Consider the following 24,235-nt stretch of genomic DNA (forward strand, 5'->3'; position numbering starts at 1 on the left):
CTAAACCATAAAAAATATTCAAACCTTTTTGTCCATGACTTTAAATTACCGGAAACTGTTTTAGAAACTTAGAATGGTACATGATATGAATATGATTTGTCTTTAGATGTTTCAAATGAGTCACCTTGAAGTCACAGGGAGGCTACCATTTCCCACATTTACTATTATGATTAATTTTTCTTAGGGCAAAGTACAAATCAGTAATAACTTACTAAAGTTTAGTGGTTGCTATTGATGTTTCAGTAAGGTTATGTTGATTAATCACAGTGATTACTTATCAACTGTCAGGGATTTACTCAAATCATTGGTTTTCTTCTACTATAGTAATTTCACATGCAGTTATAATTTGCTTAATACATTTTGCTTTAATATATGCATTGAAAATATCAAATTAGGACTTAAAAATTGTCTCCCTGCTACAAGTTAATATGGTTGCTTCTGTGACCGTTGAACATAGTTTCATAATATAGCCTTGAAAAAGTATTATTTAACCTTAAAAACAGTTAAGATAATGCCTTCTTATGGTCTCTGAAATAGTTTAACTTTTACAAAGGAGAGAGAGAACTTGATATATTTTTAGCATAGTCTCCCTTTGTGTTACACTTTTCATCTGTGAGTGTAATTTAAAATATTTTTAAAATGTAAGCTTTACACTTGCATTTGAGACTAAGCAACCTGCATTGTGTCATGACCCTTCTAATACCACAAACTTTCTGTAATACTACTCCCAGTGAAAAACCCACATCCTATGTATAACCTTAGATTTATTTTGAAATCTCTATGAAGAGAGCATAGAGAGATTACTAATTGTTTCTGTTATTTCCTTTAAGGGTGTGATGTCTATTTGTAAACTATGTTTTAAGTTTTAATATGTGAGGCTTAAAATGTTAAACTGTATTAAATATTGATTTCCTAAAGTTATAAAAATGTAGTAACTATACATTTTAATTGAGAATTGGATGATATATTAAACATCTGCAGAACATTCAAAAAAAGAAAAAACAACATTACTTCCAGTAGCCAATACTTCTGATATCACTGTCTAGAAGAATACTAATAAGCAAATGCAAACTTAATGATAAGCCACTTTTTTTCTGTTTTATTGTTGTTCTTGTTTTTACTATTTCCTTCCATTTTATACTTATTTTGCGTTCTTTATGTAACTTCTTAAATGGATGCCTAAATCCAACATCATTTTTATTATTTTAAAATATTGGTAATTACTCATCAGTAGGAGAATTGTTAAGCCATAATAAATCCATTACAAAAGAATAAAGATCTGCAAGACATAGTAAATGAGAACAACAAATTACAGACAGAATGTAGATCATAATTCCATGTGTTTTTAAAAGTATATGTGTGTGTATTATTTGTTTTACACATACTTAAAATCATCAGGGTGTCTGGTGTGATTCCTATCAAAGCTGTTAACAGTGTTCCCTTTGGGGAGAGTAGAGGGCTTGGTGCAAAAGAATAAGGGACCGGAATTCACTTTTTACACTATATGAACTTATTACTATGTTAATTTTTAAAATGAATATACATTTAAATAACTTTTAAGGTAATCATTGCTAGAAAGGAGATAAGAATTAGAACTTCCAAATAATCATAGGAAAATAGCAACAAAGACAACTTGATCCACCTAGCAAAAGTGCCATACTCATTCTGCGTCCTTGACATCCCTGAGTTTTCTGGCTCCTGCCTACTTTTCTGACTACAGTATCATCACACTCTGCTTCACATGTTATGTTCTAGCAGCCTCATCCTACTTTTCATTTCCTGAACCAAGGTTATGCATTCCTAATTTAAGGCTTTTGTTCTTGCTCTACCGTACATTTGGAACATTATGCTCCCTGAGCTTCCCCTGGTGGTTCCCTCTCATTGTTTTTATCTCAACTTAAAAGCCACCCACTCAGAGTTTTCCTGACCACCTTTGTAAAATTGGCCCCTCACACCGTTACTCTGTGTTTCATCATGTTTTATATTATTTATGACTCTTCTCAGGGTCTTTAATTATCTTCACCTTAAGAATTAAATCCCTCCCACATATAATATATTAGAATCTTGTTTATCTTATCTACTGCAGTTTGCCTTTTGGCTGGCATATAACAGGAGCTCAAAAAATAATTGCAGGATGAGGGCACCTGGGTGGTTCAGTGGGTTAAGCCTCTGCCTTTGGCTCAGGTCATGGTCTCAGGGTCCTGCGATCAAGCCCCGCAGTGGGCTCTCTGCTCAGCAGGGAGCCTGTTTTCCCCCTCTCTCTCTGCCTGCCTCTCTGCCTACTTGTGATCTCTGTCTGTCAAATAAATAAATAAAAGCTTTAAAAAAAATAATTGCAGGATGAATCTTAGGACAGAAAACAGCCATGTGTAAGGGAGTTTGATATTCTATGCCATAAGAGGTGGTAGAATGTTCTAAGAACTATATATGTAAAGATTTATTTATTTAAATGATGCTGCCCCAGAAGTAGATTGAAATTGATCCTATAATTTCCTATCCAACCATCTAACAAAATAGTAAATAATAGATTTTTTTTTTAAAGGCACATACTTTTCTACTAAAAGCAGCCTGAGAGGAAAAAGAGCAAAACCTAGTGCGATAAACTTTAAACGTGACAGCTTAAGAAAGAAATAGACTAGACTAGAGCAAAGAGAGCCAGCAGGGCTTGGCTTCTAACCTGAACTATCTCCTTCTCCTGTCCCTCACCAAGCTATATAGGTAAGTCAGCAAAATCCCCAGAAGTATTGATTCATCATATCCCAAACATGGAGAGAAAGAAAATGAGTATGTAATTTTCTTACTGAGGAATTGTAACAATTTCCGGAGGGTATAACCCAGTCAAAGATATTAAAAAGTGAACATCTGAATTTTAACTTATATGAAGACCTTGGGGACAACACACTGAATTTGGGGAACTATATGAATCCTAAATGCAGGTTTTGACATATATCCCCCAGTTAGGTAATACAGATATTTGACAAAATTTTAGACGAATAAACAGAGCCCTTGTTTAGCCAGGTTCTTCCCTCCCTGTGCTATCCCTCAGGCTATAGAAAAGTCAAAACAAACTTCAACTTGGAGGGCAAAGAAAATAGATTTTAAATATGGTGGAAGGGGAGTTAATAAGTAACCCATATTCTTAAACATTAGAAATATCTGGTTAGTCACCTAGCTATGAGAAGAAGAAATGGCATGGCAATTTGATTTATATTATTATAGCAGAGAAAGTGAAAGAAATACCATTTTAAAAAGATCCCAGCCAAGAAGAAAGGTAAGTCAAGGATAAGAGAGGAATTACAGTTGATGCCCACTATAAAACAACCATGAATTCAATAAAATTAAGAAATCAAAAGATAAAATGATTTTTTTTAAAAAACCCAGTTAAGATTTACTGCTAAGGAAACAAATTGAAACCCAATATATGATTGCGGAAACAATAAAAGATAGTCTGTTCAATATATAATGCTGAAAAGCTTGAGATAATCATAGTGAATGCAGAGATTAAGAATGTAAAACAAGTATAGCTAGCAGGTATGGATGAAAGGTAGATAATCTAACATAAAGGTAACTGGTGTCCCACAACAAGTGGAAAGAAGATATATTCAAAAATATGAACAATTCCACATTTGAGTAAGATTGTGGTACTTGTCTTCCCTTAACCGACTTATTTCACTTAGCCTTCTACTCTTTGGGTACATTGTGTCATTGTAAATGGCAGGATCTCATTCTCTCTTTTTTTTGACTGAGTAATATTCCATTGAGTATATATACCACATGATTTCTCACATATGTGGAATTAAGACCAACACAGTGACACCTGGCTGGCTCAGTCAGAAGAGTGTGCAACTCTTGATCTTGGGGTCATAAATTCAAGCCTCATGTTGGGTGTAGGGATTACGTAAATAAATAAATAAACCAAAGAAAGAAAAAAGAGACAAACCAGACTTAAATACAGAGAGCAAACTGGTGATTACTGGTGGGGAGAAGGGTAGGGGAATGGATGAAATAAAGAGGATTAAGAGTATACTTACCTTCATGAGCACTGTGTAATGTATAGACTTGTTGAATCACTGTATTATACACCTGAAAATAATATAACACTGTATGCTTATTATACTTCAGTTAAAAAAATATATAGATAAGAAGTCATCCCTGAAATTCAGAAAGATTCAAATACACAAATCAAAAGAATACCCTGTGTTCTTGGAAAATTTGACAGAATACTCCATAAACATTTAAAGCAGATTATGCACAGAGTTGTAAGGAACATTAAGACTTGTCCACATCTCTCACAGCATATTCAATGCCAGAAACCAATGGAGCAGTGGCTCTGCTGCATTGATAGGCACTAGCCACATAATGGTGATTTATATTTAAATTGATTTAAGTTAAACAAAATTAAAATCAGTCTCTCAGTCATATAAGCTCAGTAACCCCATGTTTGGACATTTATTTGGAAAATTAGAATTGCAAGTCAAGGGATGCAGATTTAGATAGAAACCTGACTCATGTTCCTTGTATTTTCTATCAATTTTAGCTAAAATTTAAGATTAATTTTCATCTTTATATTTTTTCTTTTGTGTGAATTATTTAAGGTAAACCTGTATAACTTTACAGAAACAATTATTTCTCTTTTTTAAAAAAGCTGGGTGTACATTCTCTAGGATGTTAACATTGATTATTGAAATTGTTTTTCTTTACTTTTTTCCCCTCAGGCCTTTAAATTCTTCTATATAACAGGTGAACTCTAAATCATAAGCTAAAGGTGATGAATGTTTGATGGAGGAGCATATTCAGGGGAAAAAAATGACTCAATAACTGTACATTCACAGCCAGGCCAAACCATCTCGTTGAAATTGTTGAGAGGAAATTAATTTTATAGTATTAGTTAATAATCTCAAATATATAAAATATTATTGATACTATCTTTGTGCTATCTTTGATTTTATACCTTGTTCTCCCTTGAGTTAATATGGGAAGGAGTTACTGAATTGATAAGTAATTGTAATTTGGTTTTCCATATTGGCCTTCTCCTCTACATGATAAAAATGGCTGGCTCCCTGTCAAATTCTAGTATTACAATAATGTAATAAGTTGATAAAACTTCTTGTTGGCAAAATCAGCTCTTTATGTTTCTTTTAAACAAATGAGAAAAGAAATGTGCAGCCAAGAATACTCTATCCAGCAAAGCTGTCATTCAGAATAGAAAGTGAGAGAAAGGCTTTCCCAGACAAAAACTAAAGGAGTTTATGACCACTAAACCAGCCCTACAAGAAATATTAAAGGGGATTCTTTGGGAAAAAAAGACCAAACGCAATAAAGACTAGAAAGGAACAGAGAACATCACCAGAAACACCAGCTTTACGATGGCACTAAATTCATACCTAACAATAATCACTGCAAATACAATGAAATATTACTCAGCTATCAAAAAAAATCTTGCCATTTGCAACAATGTGGATGAAGCTAAAGTGTATTATGCTAAGTGAAATAAGTCAGAGAACGACAAATAACCATATGATTTCACTCATGTGGAATTTAAGAAACAAAATGGATAAACATATAGGAAGGAAAAAGAGGGAAGCAAGCCATGAGATTCTTAATGATAGAGAACAAACAGGGTTGATGGAGGAAGGTAGGTGGGGGATGCATTAAAATGGGTGGTAGGTAATACGTGTTAATTTAAAAAAATTTAAAAAAATAAATGGGTGATGGGCATTAAGAAGGCACTTGTTATGATGAGCACTGGGTGTTATGCGTAAGTGATGAATCACTTCCTGAAGCGAGTATAGCACTATATGTTAACTAACTGGAATTTAAATAAACATTTGGGGGGAAAAATGAGAGAAGAGCATGTGGTATCAGTGAGATGAATATATAGAAAGCTGTCTAGTCATTCAGTGCTAAAGAACACATGACAAACTTTGACAGCTAAGGATTGTACTCCCCAACTTTGGCTGAGTGTTGCTCTTTATGGAGGGTCTAGGAAAAGATATATGAATCAAACATAAAATTATCAACACCATTTTTAGAAAAACAATTCTAACACATAATCCTGCTGTGGTTTGTCTCACAAATATGGACATAGGAGCGAAACCTGATTTCTACCAGCTTTTTCCATGTGATCCTTGATACATTAGCCAGTAAGTCTGTTTAGTCCTCTCGTGCTGTTGGATCTAGGCCATACTTAGATCAAGCCACCTGTGAGGGTAATGCACAGGTACAGGGGCCATGCCAAAAAACAGGACAGCTTATTTATCAGGCTGGAGAAAATGCTGCTAAGAGAAAGAAGTGGTGATAAGAATCTAGAGTATGAAAACAGTAGTCTAGAGCAAAAGGTCTTTAAGCTAACAGAAGAGGATCTCAAGAAATAACAGTGCTGGGTAGTAGAATGGCAAGAAGTGAAATGATGTATACTTAGATTTAGAAAGGCTTTTTGAAACTAATTCTTCAAAAGTCTCAGTATCCCAAGACAGCACTCCCAAAGGACTTGGCAGGTCTTAACCTAGCCTAGCCTGACAGTGTTTACCATTAGTGAACAGGGTATCATCATTTATCCTTTCCTCATAGGCAAAGGAGCAAGACAAAAGCTGCTGTATGGTGCACACCTCTTTGGTGTTTAACTTTGTGGTATTAAAAACAAAAACAAGGGGCGCCTGCGTGGCTCAGTGGGTTGGGGACTCTGCCTTCAGCTCAGGTCATGATCTCAGTGCCTGGGGATCGGGCCTCATCGGGCTCACTGCTCAGCAGGAAGCCTGCTTCCTCCTCTCTCTCTGCCTGCTTCTCTGCCTACTTGTGATCCCTCTGTCTCTGTCAAATAAATAAATAAAATCTTTAACAAAATAAAAACCAAAAACCAAAAACACTAAGCCAAGAAACAAAAGCAGAGATGAATCTCTCACTGAGATGATAAACCCTCATGACATGGAATATGAGGTTATTAAAATAAGACGTTCCAGCCATCCAGCAGATGCATGACATTTTTTTCAGCTACCATTTTCTCCAGCTGTGAGCACTGTCTCACTGAATGAGGTAAAGCTTAATAAGTGGCTGTTGGATGCTTTCCTTTTATGACAAGTCCTCCCTCTCAGTGATTTCTCTGTGACTATCCCTGTGCTCTTCCCAGAATTCAAAGTCATCTGTCTACAACGTAGAATATTTTCACAAAGACAGCAAGGCTAAAGGGCTTTTGTGTGTTTAAAGTGATGTGAGGTATGGAGAGAGTTCTTTGGATCTCAGAAGAATTGAAGAGTTAAACTTATTGGTTTGCTTCTTAATAAGAGGCAAAAAATATAACTACTAATATTTATTATGTTTCTCATTTATCAAATATCTAAAAATAATATAATAAAATATAATTATATAATATGCTATTAATAACAATATAATATATTAATAATATAACAAGTAGATGTTTACTGGAATAATAAATAAAATGCTGTCTTCTAGTGCTGTTCCTACATATTTTCTTAGTCTTTGACTTCAGATACCTAAGTTTCTGTGCCCCTATCTTCTATGCTTCCTCCCTTAACCAACCATTAAATATACACTATATTGGGTTTATCCTGCTGCCTATTTGGTTTGAAAAGAAGAATAAAAACAGAACTGTACTTGGAGTTTGGTTGGAATGGGAGATTTTTGTATTTTACCTTGCATAATATAGTCTCTAGACTTGGACTCTTAAAAATATTAACAGAATCATGACAAAAAAAAAAAAAAAGCAGAGGGACCATTACAGATTAAAAAAGGGCAAAGAGATATAATAACCAAATGTAACCATAAACCTGAGTTTGATTCTGGACAGTAGTAATCCATTTGGGGCCCTTTTAAGGGAATTTGAATGGGAGCTACATATTCAATGATACTGTGGAATTAAACTATTTAAGTGTGATAATGGCATTTAGTTACGTGGAACAGTTCCTTGTTCTTAGGAAATGCATGCTGAAATATATAGTACTGAAATGTCATGTCTGCAATCTACATTCAGATGGTTCAGAAGATATCTGTACGTCCAGAGAGAAGGAACGAAAGCAAATGTGGCAAAGTAGTGATGAGTGACTATAGCTAAAATCATACTATTTCAGCTCCTCTGTAGATTTGAAAATTCTGAAAACTGAATAGCTAAAGGAAACTTTTGCAGAATGTAAATGATATACTAGGTGCTTTTATGTTTTGTATTTTCAACTGCCTCAAATATGCATCTAGTACATTAACTGGGTATTAACTGGTTAAATTCTCTAAGAAAACCCAAAAACTTCTAAGCAAATTATTCAGTCACACAGAGTATTAAAAAGCTTATGGCTTGAACACAGCTTTTAAAATCTGCTATCTTCCTGTCTCTAAGGAAGTGTCCTTCCTGTGGCAAGATAGGGTAAATTATACCCTGCATTAAAAGCATAGATAAAGAAACAAACACGAATGGACTCTTAGACATGCCTATTACAATGTCACTTTAAAAATTGAGACTTAATTTGTGAGTTTAAACAAACCTGAGCCTCTGCCTCCTCTTCTCTCAATTCCCAGTATTTTTCAATATTATATGCTACTAAACCCCACTTTTTCCCCCAGTTGTTTAAAGCAAGTTACATCGTCTCGGTTTTGCTACAATATGACACATGAAAAACAAGCTGCTTAGAGCTATAGAGAAAACGTTTCACATTTTTACTTAATTCTTCTAGCTTGAACCACCAACACATTTGATTATTCAACTTCTTAAAGAGTATGTTGGAGTGCAGCAGATGTAGGTGATGATCTCTCTGATTAAAATGTCCACTTTCTACTGTGACTACATACACATTGCATGGATAAATACTCATTTCTTTTCTGCTGACTATAGCATGTACTGATTTTCCAATCAACTGTAACAGAATATGGGACACATCTTGGGCATGTTCCATCTCTACCGCATCCTTTCCTGGATTACAGCTCCCCGTGGTTGCAGGGATAAAACAGATGAATGTGTATACCTAAGGTTATTAAAAACAGTGCAGGTAGTCAAACACCAGAATCACTGCTCTTTTTTGCTAAATATTTTACTAAATATTCCTCTATACACATTTTTTTTAGCATTTTTTTTCCATTTTATTTATTTTTTCAGCGTAACAGTATTCATTCTTTTTGCACAACACCCAGTGCTCCATGCAAAACGTGCCCTCCCCATTACCCACCACCTGTTCCCCCAACCTCCCACCCCTGACCCTTCAAAACCCTCAGGTTGCCCCAACCTCCCACCCCTGACCCTTCAAAACCCTCAGGTTGTTTTTCAGAGTCCATAGTCTCTTATGGTTCGCCTCCCCTCCCCAATGTCCATAGCCCGCTCCCCCTCTCCCAATCCCACCTCCCCCCAGCAACCCCCAGTTTGTTTTGTGAGATTAAGAGTCATTTATGGTTTGTCTCCCTCCCAATCCCGTCTTGTTTCATTTATTCTTCTCCTATCCCCCTACCCCCCCATGTTGCTTCTCCATGTCCTCATATCAGGGAGATCATATGATAGTTGTCTGTCTCCGATTGACTTATTTCACTAAGCATGATACACTCTAGTTCCATTCACGTCGTCGCAAATGGCAAGATTTCATTTCTTTTGATGGCTGCATAGTATTCCATTGTGTATATATACCACATCTTCTTTATCCATTCATCTGTTGATGGACATCTAGGTTCTTTCCATAGTCTGGCTATTGTAGACATTGCTGCTATAAACATTCGGGTACACGTGGCCCTTCGGATCACTATGTTTGTATCTTTAGGGTAAATACCCAGTAGTGCAATTGCTGGGTCATAGGGTAGTTCTGTTTTCAACATTTTGAGGAACCTCCATGCTGTTTTCCAGAGTGGTTGCACCAGCTTGCATTCCCACCAACAGTGGAGGAGGGTTCCCCTTTCTCCACATCCTCTCCTGCATCTGTCATTTCCTGACTTGTTAATTTTAGCCATTCTGACTGGTGTGAGGTGATATCTCATTGTGGTTTTGATTTGTATTTCCTTGATGCCGAGTGACGTGGAGCACTTTTTCATGTGTCTGTTGGCCATCTGGATGTCTTCTTTGCAGAAATGTCTGTTCATGTCCTCTGCCCATTTCTTGGTTGGATTGTTTGTTCTTTGGGTGTTGAGTTTGCTAAGTTCCTTATAGATTTTGGATACTAGCCCTTTATCTGATATGTCGTTTGCAAATATCTTCTCCCATTCTGTCAGTTGTCTTTTGGTTTTGTTAACTGTTTCCTTTGCTGTGCAAAAGCTTTTGATCTTGATGAAATCCCAATAGTTCATTTTTGCCCTTGCTTCCCTTGCCTTTGCCGTTGTTCCTAGGAAGATGTTGCTACGGCTGAGGTCGAAGAGGTTGCTGCCTGCATTCTCCTCAAGGATTTTGATGGATTCCTTTCTCACATTGAGGTCCTTCATCCATTTGGAGTCTATTTTCGTGTGTGGTGTAAGGAAGTGGTCCAATTTCATTTTTCTGCATGTGGCTGTCCAATTTTCCCAGCACCATTTATTGAAGAGGCTGTCTTTTTTCCACTGGACATTCTTTCCTGCTTTGTCGAAGATTAGTTGACCATAGAGTTGAGGGTCGATTTCTGGGCTCTCTATTCTGTTCCACTGATCTATGTGTCTGTTTTTGTGCCAGTACCATGCTGTCTTGATGATGACAGCTTTGTAATAGAGCTTGAAGTCCGGAATTGTGATGCCACCAACTTTGGCTTTGTTCTTCAATATTCCTTTGGCTATTCGAGGTCTTTTCTGGTTCCATATAAATTTGAGGATTATTTGTTCCATTTCTTTGAAAAAAATGGATGGTATTTTGATAGGGATTGCATTAAATGTGTAGATTGCTTTAGGTAGCATAGACATTTTCACAATATTTATTCTTCCAATCCAGGAGCATGGAACATTTTTCCATTTTTTTGTGTCTTCCTCAATTTCTTTCATGAGTACTTTATAATTTTCTGTGTATAGATTCTTAGTCTCTTTGGTTAGGTTTATTCCTAGGTATCTTATAGTTTTGGGTGCAATTGTAAATGGGATTGACTCCTTAATTTCTCTTTCTTCAGTCTTGTTGTTGGTGTACAGAAATGCAACTGATTTCTGTGCATTGATTTTATATCCTGACACTTTACTGAATTCCTGTACAAGTTCTAGCAGTTTTGGAGTGGAGTCTTTTGGGTTTTCCACATATAGTATCATATCATCTGCGAAGAGTGATAGTTTGACTTCTTCTTTACCAATTTGGATGCCTTTAATTTCTTTTTGTTGTCTGATTGCTGAGGCTAGGACTTCTAGTACTATGTTGAATAGCAGTGGTGATAATGGACATCCCTGCCGTATTGTCCTCTATACACATTTATGGTTATATTAAAGAACATAACAAGGAGGACATGGGGAGATGGAGAAGAGAAGGGAGCTGTGAGAAATTGGAGAGGGAGACGAACCTTGAGAGACTGTGGACTCTGAGAAACAAACTGAGGGTTTTGAAGGGAGTGAGCCTGGTGGTGGGTACTGTGGAGGGCACGTATTACATGGAGCACTGGGTGTGGTGCATAAACAGTGAATTCTGGAGCACTGAAAAGAAATTAAGTTTTTTGACTGTATCAACCCATTACCTAATAAAAACTATAGAAAATTGGATCCCTTATTTATTGGCATATGTCCTCATAGATGCTGATACTTTTATGTTTTTCAGTAATTATTCTGCTGGTCCTCAAATCTTTGGTTTTTCTTTATTCTTTTGAACAGTTACCTTACTATTCAGTCATAGGGGTCATATATATGGGATTTTTTTCTTGATCTTAAACATTATTTAGGTCCTCATCATATATTACTAAGTTTTAAAATAGTAATATCATCTGTTTGAGAGTTAGGTTAACCAAGAAAGGGATTAGAGTTCAAAATGAACCACCCTCTGTAGACAGGGAACTGACTGGCTGAAACTAACAAATAATATGAAGTGAAACTGGTAGCAGAATTGAAAAGAAATTAATTTAAGAAACCTTACCAGTTTTCCTTTGTTTTAAAATATATTTGCTCTGGGAATATAAAGACTATTTGTTTATGAGTCTTGGTCATTTACCAAGTTAAAAGAAATATTTACCACTTTTTATGTGTAAAAGTATACTAAGTAAATTCTATGAGTATAGACTTGTAAAATATTATTTGGGATTCTTAAAACATAAAAGTACTTTATAACTGGCATGTAAATATAATTTTGAATTTCTGTTTAAGAAATAGTTCATTTTCATAGGTGGTACAAACTAGTGTCTTTCAAGTATAGTCTACACATTGGCTGTATCAGGACCACCTTTGTAGCTTTCAAAGTGTGCAGATTTTTCAAACCCCATTCACAAATATTTAGAATTCATTAGGTCAGAAATAGATTGTCTTAATCAGTGTGTTTACAAAACTCCCAACCATAGTCATCTTTGGGAATAACAGTTTTAAGCATTTCCTAGGTTATGTTGTTTATATTATTGTATTACTTTACTTAGCCATATTTTTAAAAATATCCATTAGGATGTTTTTTATTGCAGATAATAGAAAACTACATTCTGTGTTTATTTATGGCTTAAATAATAAAGGGGATTTATTGGCTCAGGTACCTGAAAAGTCTAGAAATAGGATATATTTCAGGAAAAGTTTGATTTGGGCTCCAACTTGTTGCATTAGGCATGAGTCTGAAGGTTCTGCTCTGCTTGTCATTTTTTAAAAAGATTTATTCTTTTTTTTTAAAGTCAAAAATCTAAAATAAGTAAAAATCTATTCATTTTAGAGAACGATCGTGTGTGAGTAGTAGGGGAAGGGACAGAGTGGGGGGAGAGAAAATCCTCAGGCAGGCCGCTCGCTGAGCACAAAGCTGGATGAGATCTTGAGATCATGACCTGAGTCAAAATCAAGAGTCAGCCACTCAACTGATTGAGCTACCCCAGGCACCCTTCTGCTTCTCATTTTTCATCCGTAGGAGGTTTTTCTCATTGTGTTAAAATGGCTAACAAATGAGCCTTGCAGCTACTTATCATAATATCCAGAATAAGAAGCTATAACCCAGAATTTCCAGTAAAAGTTTTGAGAGTTACACTATTTGAGCAAAACCTGAACCAACCACAGTGCAAACATGTGATTGTTCTGTTTGGCTTAAACCCTACCAATCAGGGCCTTACCTGTGGGGTTAAGGATGGGGATAATTCCTATTGTATGACCACTATGTAATGAAGGAGAGAAAATAGATCTCGATGTAACAACCATAAAATCTACTCTAAAGTGTTATAGAGATGAACTGTAACTCAGCCTGATCTAAAATTATATTGTTTTAATGAAGTGCTAATTTATGATTTAGTATTTTTCAGTTTCTTACATTTCTAGTAAAATATGAAGAACGTACAAATCTTGGAGCAGAAGGTAGATTTTTAGATGAAAAATCAGTAAATAACCTGTGGGAGATAAATACCTCTCATATATGTAAATGAACCATGGTATGGACTAAATGCTTTCTTTCTAGTGGCGGGAGGGGCGGGCTTGTATTGTTTTCTTATTGATGACCTCTTCCAGTATTTTACTATGAAAATCTTCAAGCACACAAAAGTTGAGTTGTACAGTGAACATCCATCACCTCCAATCTGGAATTAATATTTTTATATATTTCTTTTATTGTTGCTTTATTAGATACTTACCCATCTACCACTGAAGGTGTCTTATTTTTTTGGTGCATTTCAGAGTAAGTTAAAGTAAAGTAGTTATACTCTGTCCCTAATCACTTAAACATGCACATCTTTAGGTTTTTGATGACCTTTTGACTAAGAGACTCATACATGGAATTCTATAGCATAAGGCTTTAATATGAATTAGATTATTATAAACATCCTGAAGGTAATTGCTAAAATAATTACTGAAAGATCCAAGAGTGAAAGTGAATTTAAGCCTTTTATAAGTATTACTTTATGTTCTCTTAATACAGAGTTTTCTTCTATCGCAAGACAAAAAGGTATATATTTAAGGTCTGTTCACTGAAATTATAGAATTACCAAACTTGTTGATGTGTTGGAGCTCTTTAAGTTTGTCACTTACCTAATTAGTTTTGCTTAGGAAACCACTTAACTGGCAATCTGTTGTTGTTATCAGCTAGACCAAAAGAAAACATCCAAGAAAATCCAGGTTACTGGAAATTTATTAGGATAGCTGACATTTTCCCACCTGCTTATCAGAAAGAACCATGTGGACTTGCTTGAAAATAGAAAGCTATAAAAATGCTTGCAAAAAAGAATCTTAAACATTAGGTAATCGAATAAATTGTCTCAAAAGTGAAATTCAGTTGCCCACTTTTTAGAATATAATAGTTAACTGGGTATTTTTTTTGGCATTGTAAATGTGTTAGTTACCTTTACCAAGGACCCTAAAGAGCTTCGAATCAATATATTTAAATGAGAGCCCATTTGCAGAACATAAAAACCATGGATTTTTAGATAAAATGCTATTTATATATTTTAATTTATGAAATAGCATTTAGGACATCTCTCAGATTACTTTAGTTTTTGAAATATCAGCTATATTCCCTTAAGTAGACTTAAATCGGAATACCTTATGCAGAGCTTTCCAACTGGTGTGTCTGTCACACTGGTATGCTTGCTACTAATGTGTGACAACTGTGCAGGGATGGGGTCACTGCTAGAGCACAGAGCTGCTTAATTATCCTTCCTTTGCCTTCAGTTTGTCCTTACAAATTGTTACTTCGGTATGTGTGTGTTTCTGTGTGTTTACAGAAATAATGGTTTAATGGGCATCAGAGATTTTTTTGGGTAAACTTTTGACTTTCTGTATGTAAAAGCTTTCCAGAAGAACCGTTTTATTAACCTTATATACGGTTATATTTAAATTTAAAGGAACAATTATATGCAGTTATGTTAGTCAAATATATAAAGTTTTTCTCCTTGAAATTCTGCCTTTTTTCTACGATGAATAGAAATTCAAGGAACACCTGGGTTTTTTAGTAATAAATTCTTAAAGAGGGCTTCTTTGATTTTTACAAATACCTTTCAGGAGTCTTTTTGTTCCCCCTAAGTTAAAACATTCCTTTTATTTATTGTAAAATTTCTCAATTGCTCTGTTTTTTTGTTAAATACTGCCTTTCCTCTAAAGAAATCAAGGTGTAAAATTTTTGGCTAAACCTTACTAAGATCCACCTTTGGAGAAAACAGATCTTTGGAGTCACTTAGTCACTTTTTGTAAAACAGGTTTAGTGATTCCTATCATGCCAAATTTTTATTTCATACACGTTTCCTTATAAGAAAGAATTGGTATTAATCCTGGTTATGGTCAGTTGACAGCCTTTCAAACCTAAGGTATTTTGCATTCTTGAATGACTGTCTCACCACATTAGAACTTACCTTAGACTTTCTAATTTTATTCACCCTGAGAATTTTATTTTGTCCTGCATGATATTCATGCTATGGGATATCCAAAATCCTTCAGAAATTCACCTTCACTGGGAACCAGATTTAAAGGCAACTTTTGTAAATCCGATTTCAGCCCACAAATATCTAGCCTTTCCATCTCATCCACAAGGATTTCTTCCTAGTAGTTGATTGCACTTTCCATTTAATTAATGATTTCAAGGCAATTAATATGGCATGATGCTAAAATTAGACTCAAAGACCATCAAAGAAGACAGCTGAACACATACCCAAAGGAGTGATTCTCATCAAATTAGTCCCCTTTGGAAATATATCTACCTACTCATTTGTGGCTGTTCTTCTTCACGTCACATATGGGATTTGGAAAATACATTCTTTAAAAATAAAGCTTCCTTTGGAGTGCCTGAGTGGCTCAGTGTGTTAAGCTTCTGCCTTTGGCTCAGGTCATGATCCCAGGGTCCTGGGATGGAGCCCCGCATCAGGCTCTCTGCTCAGCAGGGAGCCTGCTTCCTCCTCTCTCTCTGCCTGCCTCTCTGCCTACTTGTGATCTCTGTCTGTCAAATAAATAAATACAAATCTTTAAAAAAAAAAAAAAAAAAGAATCTGGAGATGTTAAAAATTCAATTTCATCCTCTAATAAGCCCTATGTCTTTGTTTTTTGTTTTTTTGAGAATGAGAGAGGGAAGGAGAGAGAGAGAGCACAAGTAGGGAGAGCAGCAGATGGAGAGAGAGAAGTAGATTGCTGGCTGAGCAGGGAGTCCTGGGCAGACTCAATCCCAGGACCCTGAGATCATGACCTGGGCAGAAGACAGACGCTTAACCAACTGAGCCACCTGGGCACCCAGCCCTATGTCTTAAAATTCACATTTGTTTTCAAATGGTAAAGGAAAAGGCAGCTTCTTCCCTCGCGATCTGTATGCCTGGAAAATGATCACATTATGGTTCTGGATCTAGCTGTTAGTATTGGAGCACCTTTTAATTAGCTATATCTAGGACTCCCAATATACATTCCTAAGTTAATTAAATAGAAGAGATTCAGAGCTCTCCTTCCCCTTTTAAGAGTGGTTTGCAGAACCTTTCTTTTTTCTCTTCTGTGTTCACCAAGCAAAAGCTGATTCCCAGTGTAGCTGTGGGAAGCTTACTACCTTCTCAACTAAACGTTGAATCCCTTATGGTATGGATAGAAAATCATTTGTGCTCAAGGTAACTAGAATGACTTTGAAATTCTAGGGTAATTTTTTCACTCTAGACTCATTCAGTTGTTGGTTTCTAGGAGTATCTCCAAAAGTACATAAGTTGTATGTGTTATAAACAGCTTCTACTAAGCATTATTTAGACGTACTTGGTATAGTTTACTATAAATTACTTTCCAGAGATAGTTTGAGAACAGATTAGTTCAGAATTTAGCCATTTAAAGGATATGCCCTTATCCTGTCCTATATCTTCAAATATTTGAGTACATGCTGTGAAATTTGTCTTTTGTTTTTGGTTTGTTTTATTGTCCAAAACAGAAAGAAGAAGGAAAGCTTCAAGGACAGCTTAACAAGTCTGATTCTAACCAGTATATTAGGGAACTGAAAGATCAGATAGCAGAGCTGAATCATGAGGTAAGTGATAAATTTTGATCTTCACATATTTCTTTCTTCCTTCCTCTGTATTGTAACAACACTGTATTACTGGTTTATTACTGGTTATGACTGACTCTTTCATGATAAATATTATCTGTGGATCATGATTATAATTAAATAATAATATTTTAGAAATTTGTCTTTTTAGTAAGAATTGTTCTGTTCCAATGTTGAGAATTAATTTTCCTCAAACCTTTTTATCATGATCTAAAAATGTTCAATTAATATTTGCACAGCAAATTTTTTTTATTGTGATCTAAAAATCTTTGATAGCTTGTACAGGTGTCATTAAGTTACTTCAATTAAACTTAAGTTTTCTTTATACTTTTAAAATAGATTTGTGTTATTCACCGTTGTGGATAGAGGGAAGTCTTTTTACTCTTGTCTTCTTATTCCCTTATGGTGGTATTACTGAGATTGCAAAAAAGGATACTTGCCTAATATCAGTTAACAGATTTCTTAGTATCTAAACACTTTTTAAACTGGCACTACCTTGAATCTGTGAGATTCAACTCATGAAATTGTCAAATACTATTATTAAGTACTCCAAGTAATTCAAATTAAAGTGTTTGATTAGAGACATACTTTTTGTTAATGTGGTTCTAGGTCAGTTTCCTTGTCCTTTATTATTTTCTAATGATAAGGACTTATCCAAATATTAATATAAAAGCATGTTTCTTATCTTGAATTATTTGTACAATAAGGTTTATTCACAATGGTAAGATTTGAGTGGGTAATACAACCTCATTTGTTAAGAAAGAAACTCATTTTGAATGCTAAATTAATTTAAACCTCAAAGGAAAAAGTTTGGACATTACTCCTTCCTGGTATTACACCCTTCAGTTAAAGCTGGGTGTTTTGGGTAATACCTCCCGGAGGTAGTCAATCTAAGTTAAGTTCTGAATGGAGAAACAAAACATTGACAAAAATGATAAATCTTAAATGTGGCTTAATGTGACTTATCCTGAAATTTTGGGGGTCATTCCTGTGATTTTTTAACCATGATAGCATTTAAGGGATTCAGGATTATGTATAATCTTTACTTATTTGTGTGCAGTTTTTATAATCTGTTCTGATCTAATAACCATTTGTAAAAGAACAAATTATAAATAAGATGTTCTAGAAATTCTTATTGTTTTGAGAACCCTAGGAATTCCTTGTGTTCAGAAGCTTTTCTCAAAGGAATTTTTGACTACAATAAAGCCATCTTCCCTTTATAATTTTGACTTAGAGTGATTAGGAAGCTTTAATGTTGCTGAATTAAGAAAAGTGTATGGGGATTGACCTTATTTCCAAGACTCGTCTAAAAATCAGCCAACATTAATTTTGCCTGTCACGTACCTTAACTGAAAATAAGGATAATCTCCTCATCAGGACTGGCAGAAAACAGTTTATGAGAGGTCTCACTCTAATGTCACTTCTGTATGTGTGGGCTGTGAAAGTAATCTTTTGTGTTGCACGAACATGGAAAGAAAATTAACTGAGTAGAATTTTCTACTGTTAAAGTAAAGAGCTAGATTGTGTAAAGTAAAAACTAGAACAGTTTGTGATGAGATGCTAATTGTGTTATTCAAAGTACGCAGGTCCTGGGCTTAAGTAGGCCCCAGTGAGAAAATGTGTAGAGAAGAGGGTAAGTACAAGTGCAGCTGGGGACCACACAAGAGTGCAGAGGTGAGAGTAAGCCAGCATGGGTATGGGATTTAGAGGCCAGACGCGATTAAAAATTAATGTGATTAGGTGGTAGGAAGTGAGGGCAGAGTGAATAGAACCAGCTTATGGTGAATCTTCAAAGCTAGACAAGATTAAATTTACTAGATAAAATGAAATCATTATAGGTCTTCAGTTAGGGGTTCCTTTTCATTATGTTTTCAGAGCAGGTTTTAGTACATTGACCTGTTTCAAAGTTTTACAACTAAAGAAAGGTTAAGTGAAAACAAATGAAATTTTAAAGCAAGGTAATGGTTGTAAGTGCACTAACTATACATATACTATTGGTTAGACCAGCTTCTCAAGAGGGTTACATAAGGTATCACTTTTTTATTCTAGTGATTTTCATTCTTGTGCTATATAGCACTTCACACTGGAGAAAAAAGCCCATAACCAAAGACAGTCTAATCTCTCCAACTTAACTTTTGCCTTCTGTGTTAGAATTTGCCAGAATCTTTAGCTTTCAACAAAAAATTAACTTTCAGATATTAAGGTTATATGTGAACATGTGACTGTTTAGTAGTCACTCTATTATACTTCTTAAAATGTTGAAGGAAATGTTGAGAGAAACTTTGCAGGTCTATAATATAACAATAGTAGTTACTGTTTATTGAATACCCTCTATTGGTCAAGCATTATGTCAGATACTTCACATATATTATTACTAACCCTCATCATATTCCCACATGATGGTAGTATTCTCAGTTGAATAAATAGGAAAACAGTCACAATAATTAAGTAACTTGCCCTGGTTATACAAGTAGTAAACGGTTGAGCCAGGATTGAATCAAATTTGGCCTATCCTTTTCTGTGCTGTTTACAGACATTAGATTAGAAAACATGTCATCAATATTTAAAAATCTAAAGAATGGCACTTAGTGACAATATTTTAACTGTGTTGTTCCTCCCTGAAACATTAGAAGTGAATTCTGCAGTTGACCTAGCACCCAGAGCTCCCTCTCCCTCTCTGTCAGTGTAGCAAATGGAGATTTATCTTCACTTACTGCAATGTACTGTGATCCATCCGAGTGCCTTCTCTGACTTCCAACCACAGCAGTTCCTACTGTCACCACCTAGCTAATAATGCTCTTAATTTTACCTACTTCACATAAGGATGTTTTAACTTGGAGCCTCTTACACCCTGCGAAGACCCTCATAGAAGCCACTGTAGAAATGCTTGCTGCCCCAGATCTGGCAAGAGCCTTGGTTAAATCCTCCCCTATCTGTACATCCTGTCCTCATGGCATACACAGAAAAGAACCTGGATCCCAGTTCAAGTCTTTCCTTATTCCATCTTCCCCACCTCCTGCCCTCCCAACCATCTATCATTATAGTACCTACTAGGTGCTGTGTTTAGAACTAAAGATACAGATTGAAACACAATTCCTATCCCCCAAGGGACTCATAGCCTAACAACAGAGATCAGTATTCAAATAAATTATAATACATAATGAAAAATACTGCATAGTAGTTACCATTCATTTAATAGTCACTCTATACCAGACACTGTCCTAAATGTTATATTTATATCATTTCTTCACAACATTCCTATGAAATAGGAAACATCATCATTATTTGTGTTTTGCATGTAATAAAACTAAGGTTCTGGGGTAATAAATAACTCCCCATAGTCATACAGTAGTTAGTGATAGAAGTAGGAGGTTAGTTCAGACTATAGGACACCAAACCCGTTCATGCACTTAACTACCATATGCTGTGCCTCCTTTGAAACATATAGGAATAAAATGGTAACAACATCTGGGTTGGGTTTTGAAAAATGAGAAGAAATTTGTCACACAGAGCATCAGGAACATATCAGTCAGATACATAAACCAAATTTGTAGGTTCCAGGAATGAATAAGCCATGTACTTTTGCAACATAGGTCTGTCTTCTTATGGCTACTGACCACTGAAGACAAAGAATATTTTCTAAATGCCAGGAAAGGGAGGTAGAAGAAGGTAGAAAGTTATTCTCATTTAGAAGCTAAAAGAAATATACTCAGGACTCATGTAGGCATAGACATACTGAGAAGTATAATCTTATTGTTCACCCAACGATTACCAGTTGACTGGGGTTCTCTGGGCCCTTTGGAGCCTTGCTGCCTTTTACAGTACTACTTTGTAGGAAAATGCATACTAAACAGCTGATTCGAATACGTTTTTGGATATAAATTATGTTTTTACTTGTTCTTGATGTGATATATTCTGGTAGATGTTGTAGGAACAGGTAAATTTATTCCCATCTAAAGATAATTCACTTATGCTAAAAATTAAATCTTTTTTTATCAAACAGCTTTACTGAATTTTTTTTTAAAGATTTTATATATTTATTTGACATAGAGAGACAGTGACAGCAGGAACATAAGCAGGGGAAGTGGGAGAGGGAAAGCAGGCCTCCCGCTGAGCTGGGAGCCTGATGCAGGCTCAATCCCAGGAACCTGGGATGAGCTGAAGGCAGTCGCTTAATAATGACTGAGCCGCCCAGGTGTCCCTGCTTTGCTGAATTTTTTTGTCATAATAGTTTTAATGTGCTTTATGTCCTTAAAATCTCAAAAAATTAATTCTAGTCATATTTGCTTAGTAAGTTTTATACATAGAGCAACTTTTCCCTTTTTTCATTAAGCTTGCTAGTGATAGTTGCTAGACTGGGTGTAAATACTTTGGATGATTATTTTAATCTTCACAATTATCTTGTGAAAATTATTATTCCCATTTTATATATAGTCTCAGAGAGGCCAAATAACATGTCCACCCACAGCCACCTATCAGTAAGTAGCAGAAGCTTGAAGTAGGACTTTCATTTGACTGCAATGTACTAAACTTAGAATATGAAGGCAAACAAAACAAACCATATCTTTTTAAAAAGAAAGAAAAAAATCTTTAGAGCATTTTTGTTCATTAATAAATACCCTGCCTTGTTTGAGACATAATGAAGCAAGTTTGTAAATGATGCAAAATAGCAAACTACAATTTTGTGAGACAGAGTGAAGAAAACTATAGGAATGTAATGTGGGAGGCATGAATAAGACCCATTCAAAAATGCATACCACAGGAGTGTCTATATATTTCTTATAAATGGACCTTAAACTTGGCTCTAAAGTTTTCAGGAGTCTAAACAAAAATGGGAAACCTGGTCACTTTAAACATGTCAGAATGAATGTATAATGAAAACAGACCAATTGTTAGGACAGACACAACTATTTCTGATGGCAAGATCAAACCACAGTTTCTTCATTGCTTATCTGTGAACGAAACCTTCTAGTATGATCAGCTATTATAGACCAGCTGTTATCCTTAACATTCTATAATAGAATGGGTTCATAATCATAAAAATTGAACAATTTAAAGAACAGACTCTTTGAAAACCTATTATAGAAGTACAGCATGGAGGAAAGTGCCCAGGTGACAAGTTTAGAGCTCAATAAATTATCACAAAGTGATCACACCCATGTAACTACCCCCCAGGTCCATACTCTCTTGCAACCACTACTCGCTCCATCCTCTTCAAAGATAACCATGATCTCAACTTTCATACAATAGTTTAAGTTTTTGAATTTTATATAAATAGCTGCTTATAGTATATATTTTTTGTGTGTCTTGCCTCTTTGGCTTAAAATTGGGAAATTTAACCATGTTATTTTAAAATGTAGCTATAGATTATTCATTCTCATCACTGTGTAATTTTTCTTTGTATAAATATACTACAATTTATTTATCTTTTTGTTGGTGAACATTTGAATTATTTCCAGTTTGGTCTGTTAAGAACATTGCTGCAGGGGTGTCTGGGTGGCTCAGTCAGTTAAGCATCTGCCTTTAGCTCAGGTCATGATCTCAGGGTCCTGGAATCGAGCCCCATATTGGGCTCCCTGCTCAGCAGGAAGCCTGCTTCCCTTCCTCTCTCTCTGCCTGCTTCTCTGCCTACTTGTGATCTCTGTCTGTCAAATAAATAAAATCTTAAAAGAAAGAAAGAAAGAAAGAAAGAAAGAAAGAACATTGCTACAGGCAGTTAAGCCATTTTACACTCCATGAGCAGGGTAAACAGTTCTTACTCTGCATCCTCATCAACATGTAGGATTGTCTGTCTTTATCTAATTTTAGTCATTCTTTGGCTGTGCAGAGGTTTCTCATTATGGTTTTAATGTGTACTTGAGTAACTCCCCACCCTACCCCCCCGCCAGCCAGTACCTAGTACAATGTTGCCCTGTAATGGATACTCCATGGGAAAAAAAATTTAGTAAATTATTTCAAAAGACTTTGCTAGTAGGGTAATGTCAAAGCTGTGATAGGAATGCAAAGAAGCTTCCTGATGTGCAGAAAATCAGTGGAAAGAACATTCCGGGCAGAAGAAACAACTAGTACAGAGACCTTGAGGGAAATGTAGTGGACTTCGTGAGAAATCATACTAAAATGTGGCTGGAGTATAGTGGAGGGTGGGGAAGAAAATGGTATGAGATAAGATTAAAGAGGTAGTTGAAATCAAATCCTAAATAGTGCTTTATAAGCCGGGATAAATAAACTGTTTTATTCTTGGTTCAGTGGGAAGCATTTGTATGGTTTTAAGTAAAGAGTGATGTGATCTGATTTACCCTGCCTGCTGTATGGTGAATTGATTATAAGAGAGCAAGAATAGAAACAGGGAAATGGAGGTTGTTAATATAGTCTAGGTAAGAGCAAAGGTGGCTTAGAAGGATGAGAGAAGTGGAAATGTTAGCCACATCCTTAGCAGGATGGGAGAAATGGAATGTATTAGATAGGTTTTCGAAGTTGAGAACTTACTGATGGATTGTGCAGTCAAAGGCTCTACCACTGAGCTATACCCCCTTGCTGATGGATTGTATGAGGGACATAAGATAAAACAGTCAGTGACTCCAGAGATTTTTTACTTGATATCTGAATGATTGGTTGGTTACATTTACTGAGGTTGGGAAGGGTAGACTATCAAGACCTCTGTTTTGTTTATGTTAAAATTAAGATTCCTATTAAACATTAAAATGAAAATATGGAGTAGGCAATGGGTATGTATGATGTTCTAAAAAGATGTTGGGGCTAAAAATAGGTATAGTAGTTAATGGCCTATAAATGTTATTCATAGGTAAAGGGAAGAGGTTCTAGGAGCAAGTCTGTGTTATTCCTGACCTATAAGATCAAGAGAGCCAATAAAGGAGATCAAAACTACCAGTGAGATGGGAGGGAAACTGGCGACTGTAGATACAGGAGCCCCAGAAAGGAGACTTTCAAGAAGAGAGTATTTCAACATAGTTATTTTAATTAAATTATAAACTTCTCTCCTCTTAAAGAACAAATGTATTAAGAAAGATATCTTCAGCATTTTTTTTAACCATTTATTAGAGAATGATGGATGATTTATGAAAGAACTTGACAGGAGGAATTGTCTGTCACTGAACAATTACTGAGACCCCCTTCCTGAAGAACTTGAAGAAATGTAAGCTATTTCAGGACAAAGCAGGCCAGAAACAAAACTACATAAAACACTGTTATAGGATGCTA

At 35.5% G+C, this 24,235-nt stretch overlaps 1 protein-coding gene across 5 annotated transcripts in view; it reads left to right on the top strand.

Annotated features, from left to right (window-relative positions):
* Positions 1-24,235, top strand: part of EVI5 (ecotropic viral integration site 5) — a 200,666-nt gene that overhangs the window by 151,308 nt on the left and 25,123 nt on the right. For all 5 annotated transcript variants that reach the window (XM_046014873.1, XM_046014881.1, XM_046014846.1 and 2 more), the window contains one exon: positions 16,904-16,999. In XM_046014873.1, coding sequence (XP_045870829.1) covers positions 16,904-16,999 — 96 coding nt within the window. The remainder of the gene's footprint in view (positions 1-16,903; positions 17,000-24,235) is intronic.

The sequence above is a fragment of the Meles meles genome, chromosome 1 (genome assembly GCF_922984935.1).
Source record: "Meles meles chromosome 1, mMelMel3.1 paternal haplotype, whole genome shotgun sequence".
Lineage (NCBI taxonomy): Eukaryota > Metazoa > Chordata > Mammalia > Carnivora > Mustelidae > Meles > Meles meles.